Source organism: Terrapene carolina, unplaced genomic scaffold, assembly GCF_002925995.2.
Source record: "Terrapene carolina triunguis isolate 2854851 unplaced genomic scaffold, T_m_triunguis-2.0 Scaffold33602, whole genome shotgun sequence".
NCBI lineage: Eukaryota > Metazoa > Chordata > Testudines > Emydidae > Terrapene > Terrapene triunguis.
In genome coordinates, this window is record NW_020697953.1 from 10,659 (window position 1) to 15,709 (window position 5,051).

At 56.2% G+C, this 5,051-nt stretch overlaps 1 protein-coding gene across 1 annotated transcript in view; it reads right to left on the reverse strand.

Moving 5' to 3' along the window:
* LOC113409478 (angiopoietin-2-like) overlaps positions 1 to 4,078 on the reverse strand; it is a 13,885-nt gene extending 9,807 nt beyond the window's left edge. The window contains exon 1 of the mRNA XM_026663432.1: positions 3,758 to 4,078. Coding sequence (XP_026519217.1) covers positions 3,758 to 4,063 — 306 coding nt within the window. The 5' untranslated portion in view covers positions 4,064 to 4,078. The remainder of the gene's footprint in view (positions 1 to 3,757) is intronic.
* Between the last annotated feature and the right edge of the window lie 973 nt (positions 4,079 to 5,051).

The window sequence follows — 5,051 nt, forward strand, 5'->3', positions numbered from 1 at the left end:
GGCTCTCCACAGCTGAGTGACAGACAATTCTGCCGGGCCTTTTTTGACTTGCAGAAGGAACCCCACCCCTACCTGTGTTGCTAAGACGCCTGATTTTCAAACCTGGGCTCCTTGCACAAAACCGATCACTCCCTTCTGTGGGCACACACAGCTTTATTTTGGCAGTGCTTGGAGCCCCATTGTGCTGAGTGCCGTATATACACCAGTGAGAGCCAGCCCCTGCCCCGGGGAGCTCTCGGAACGGACCTGTTAGTTATCCTCACTTTGCAGATGGGGCACTGAGGCCTAGAGAGATTCAGCGATTTGCTTGAGGTCACCGAGGAAGCCTGAAGCAGAGTCAGCAAGTGAACCCAGATCTCCAGAGTCCCAATGCACCGCTGTACCCACAAGCCCATCCATCATTGCTTCCCGGAGGTAGGTAGCCCCCTCTCCGAGGGGCCTAGACCACGCTCGAAGCGCCTCGGTGTGAGGTTTGGAGGGAGGCTAATGGGAGATTTGGGGGGGAAATGTTTGCAGGGAAGAGCCGACAGCCTCGTGTCTGAGCTTCATGAGCAAACACTGAGCAGAGGCTCACGGGGAAACATCAGTGCCAAGCGGTTTCCGCCTTTGGCTCTTTGAGCCCAGCAGGTGGAGTGAAGTTTGCTCCCTTTTGGTGCAGCTGAGCTATTGCCGAGCACCGTCCCCCAGACACGCCTGGCGAGGCTGATGATGCACTTTGCTGAGGCTCAGAACCGGCCAATCCTATTTTGCATCCGCCGTGGTGTCTACTGGCTGTCAGAGAGCCCGAGAACCCCCAGCTGCCCCTCGCCCGGTACGCCCGGGGTGGTGTCCACATTCCATCAGCAGGTCATGGAGCGCAGCAGCAGAGGCTGTCAGGAGGAGGCTGGCACCAGGTCCTCACACGCTGGATCAGCTGGGCCCTAATTGCTGTTTTCCCCCCCACCGCTTGCAGCCATCCCGGGGGGTGACGCGAAGCAGGTTCTCCCCGGGTCACCGTTTGGATGGGAGACTGAGGGCAGCGGTGCTGGCAGTTCAGTGCAGGGGAACTTCTGGGTGGGCCATACCAGACACCTGGGCTTTCGCTGCTGCTTTCCCTCTGCTGTCCAGCTGACATGGCCGGTCCAGCTCAGCGCCCAGGGGTGTGAGACAGGCCCTAACGTCAGCACCTGCCTTCTCAAGGAGAGGCCCCAGGGTGGGGCTTTAGCAGGCGATGAAGCCACCAGCCCAGGGCATCTTGCTCCAGGTGACGATCCCAGCTATACGATTGGAGTCCGTCCGAGCGACCAGAGAGAGGCCTGGTACGGAGCAGCCAGCTAGCCCCTGGCATTCCTCTTTGCTGTTCCCTCCCATTGCCCCTCGCTCAGCCACCACGTTAAGGCTTTACAATTCACCAGACCGTGTCTCCTTTCCCAGCAACCTGTGGCAGAGCGCCTCTGGCTGGGCTCCCCCTGCTCCCAGCTGGCCATGGAGGAATCCTGCTTCCCCGATGAGTCTGCATGAGAAACTGTGGCTGGATCCCAGCAGGGCTGAAAACACGAGTGCCTGGGAGCAGCCCCCTGGCTCCGCTCGCCACGCTGGGTCCCGCTCAGCAGGGAACCAGATCAGCACTGTTTACCTTCCGCCCCAGACAACATGATTCATGGCTTCTTGGGCAATAAACACACATCTGGGTGTCCAGGGAAAGGAAACAGCTGAGGAGAATGTTTTCCAGTCCACTTCCTAACAGTCTGTGCATCTCCATTTAACCCCTGCAGTGCCAGAGGGCCAGGACAGGCTGGGGAGCACCCTCTCCCACCCAGACCGGGCTCTGTCCACCCTGCCCTCCTTGCGCATTCAGTGTGTGGCATGTTTGTAAAAGCAGTATCAAGACCTGAGCCCCTGGGGGGGCAGCAGCCTCAGGACCCTGTAACGTGCTGGAAGACAGAAGGGGACTTTTCCATGCAGATCAGGTTCAGCGGCACTGACGCCTAAATCGCCCCAGTTCCTAGAGACAAAACCCTGCTGCCTCACCCCAGACACATGTTTTCTGCCTGCCTGGAGTCTGGGTCAGCTGCTGCGGCTTCCCAGACTGTGCCTCCATATGGCACAATCACAAGAATCCTGCAGGTTATGTCGCTGCCGCCCCTTGTCTTTCAACGGGTCCTCAAACGACACGCAGTAGATTCTGCACACAGCACCACGAAAATTCAGCCACAACTCCGGAGGAAGCCACAAGGGACCCCGGCTAGGACAGAAGCGACATAGCTAAGGATTCTGGGGCAAATCCCGTCCCGTGGAATCCTTAGAGTCCATGCTGAGCTGGCAGGACCTTGGAAGCTAAGGTCTCATCCAGAGACCCCGGCACCGCAAACAGCATTGCTCTCAATGCTGCACTACATGCAATCCCAGTGAGTGCACAGGAATATGTATTAACACAAGGGCGTTATAATGCTCGGTATTAATCACGTTCAGACACTTTCCCCTGCACTGCTCACATGCCCGCAGCCTTTGATCTGATGGGGTTTTTATTTGGGGGGATTTATTTTTAATTAAATTCTCCCCTAGTGCAAATATTTGCTTATTGCTTTGGTAGAGTGTAAAGAAGTTTGTTCTGCCCTGCGTAGGTCGTCTTTGGAAAGAGATGTAACGTAGTCTGAATTAGACACATGCCCCTCAGAGCAGCCTGGGAACAAAGAGGAAGGAAACAAGCCCTTTGCTGCCTGGCTGGTATCTGCATGCGAAGCAATTGGTATTTATGGGTTTGGAAGGAGCCCGATATACCCTGCAGGCACGGGGTGAATCCTGGCAGCAGAGAAGTCAGTGGCAGAAATAGTGACAAAAGGATCAGGATTTCACCCATGCAGCTCGATTCTGACATTGCTTCTAAACTGATTTTACTTCAGTTCACTGGTGTAAGTGGAGTTATTCCCGATTTACACCACTGTAACTGGTACCAGAGTCACTCTCAAACTCTCAGCTCGCAAAGGAGAGACCCATGAACCCAAGTGACTGTGATTTCCTGGGGTTTAAAATAACTGGAAAGAAAAACAGAAAAAGAATTTTTCCGCTCCGGCTCTGCCGGTAAAAGAACATCAGGCACAGCCGAGTAGCAGAACACGGGTCTGAGAACAGAGACAGAAAGCATGTCACACTCAGGAGGGGGCTAGTAGAGATCTAACCTTTTAAACAATTTTAAAGGGGTATTTAATATTAGGCGAGATGCTAGGTTCCCAGGATCAATAAAGAAGTTGCCCATTTAAATGATCCAAGCCCTTGTACTGTTTTCCTCATCTATAGGGGTAACTTACCTGCAATAATGCTGAGACTGTCTGGATCAAGGCGAGAAGCCTGTTTGGTCCCTTTAACAAAGTAATTAGACAGCAGTTCCCAGGCACAGACTTTGACCAAAGCCTCTCGAGGAAGCCAGCGCCACATGGTTATGGTCAGAAAAGTGACAGTGCAGCCTTGAGTCACATCCACCCACATTACTGCGCAAAGACGCTTTTGCTGCTGCAAAGGCAGCAGTTAGGGGAGAGCGAGCTGGGTCCTAGCCTGGCTCGTGCATCGGCAGCAGAAAGGGAGCAAGCTGCAAGAGGTCGCCCCTTGATGCAAGAGGCAGAAGGAGCCCCGTTTGACTCTCCGATCCCAGCGGGAGGTTGGCAACGCTGCATGTTTGCAGGCCAAGCCCTGTGTTTGGAAAGGGACTGGCATGCTGTGGGCACTGCTGCAATCTATACAAGAACCACTGCGATCCAAGCGGGCCCTGACTGGATCTTACCTTCTGCAGCCACTGTGTGTTGTTTTCCATGACGTTCTCCAGCTGTTGGAGCCGCTTGGCTGGCCACTTGGGCTCAGGCACGGGCGGAGCATCTCTCTGCAGCGAGTTGGAGACCTGGTATTCGGCGGCGGAGGGGTAACAGCCCCCAAGCTCTGGGAGCAGGAAGGTGTAGCTGCAGGGCCCATGCTGCACCTGGTGCTGAGGTCTCTCAAGGCTGTCCTTCCCTTTCAGGTGGGAACCAAGTCCCAGAGCCAGCACGGCCCATGCAGCCCCCACTAACCACAGCAGGGTTCCCCCAGCTCCCATCCTCACCTTCCAGGGGGCTTACTCCTACCCAGCTGAAAGGGTCAGGTTTGAACTTCACACGCACGCACGTTTCCCTGCTTCTGTGCTGCCTGGTGTGGGACACTCAGTCCTCCCGCTGCTCGGCGGCTGCTGCTGCTGACATGTGGCGTCTGACAGCTCCGAGGCTGGGCGCGCAGCTGGCCTGGAATCCTGCTCCCTGAGTCTGTGTTTCCACGATAAAGGCCCTCGATTGCTTCCTATATCTCTGGCCCATGTTCTCCTGACAACCGCAGGAAGTTTTATTATTATTATTATTATTTTCAGCCCTCCCCTTTCCCCTCCCTCGCCCCCCAGCTCCTCTCCCACCCCCTGTGGGGCTCTGGAACGCGTCCCAGTCCCAGCCCTCTTTGAGGATGCCTTGTCCCTTGGAATCCAGCTCCCTCACAGGAGATAATTAGGCCACAAGAATGTGTGTCAGCCCCCAGCCCAGGCCAGGGGCGCTGGGGCTTTCCGTTTATCTTAGGCGGCCGCTTGGCCTCGCCTCCTTCCTGCCTGCCGTTCTCTGCAGACTCACTTTGCCTGGCAGAGCTTGGAGAATAGTCGGCCTCACCCCCCAGAGAGTGCTTCCCAGCACCCCGCTTTCTAACCCTGGCACCCCCCTCCTGCACAGACAGCTTGTCAGTGGCAGGTCTGTCCCAGGGGGGTTACATGTGCCAGGAAGGTCTGGAAAACCTGCCCTGCTGGGAGAGACTAGCGAAGCTCCGACTACTTTGCCTGGTGGGTTCAGAGGGGAGCTGCTCACAGTCTGGATGCAGCTCCCAGGGCGAAGAGCTGAGTGTCACGGAGTCCCCGGGCGATGCTCTGGGACTGCTCCCCACAAAGCCAGTCAGGACTTTGGGGAGCCTCCTCTCCCTCGGAGCAGACTGTCTTCAGGGCAAGAAGCTCACATGGCTTCACCTCCTGGGTCTCTCCTGGGAGCATTCAGTATATGCCCCTCCATGCGCTTCCC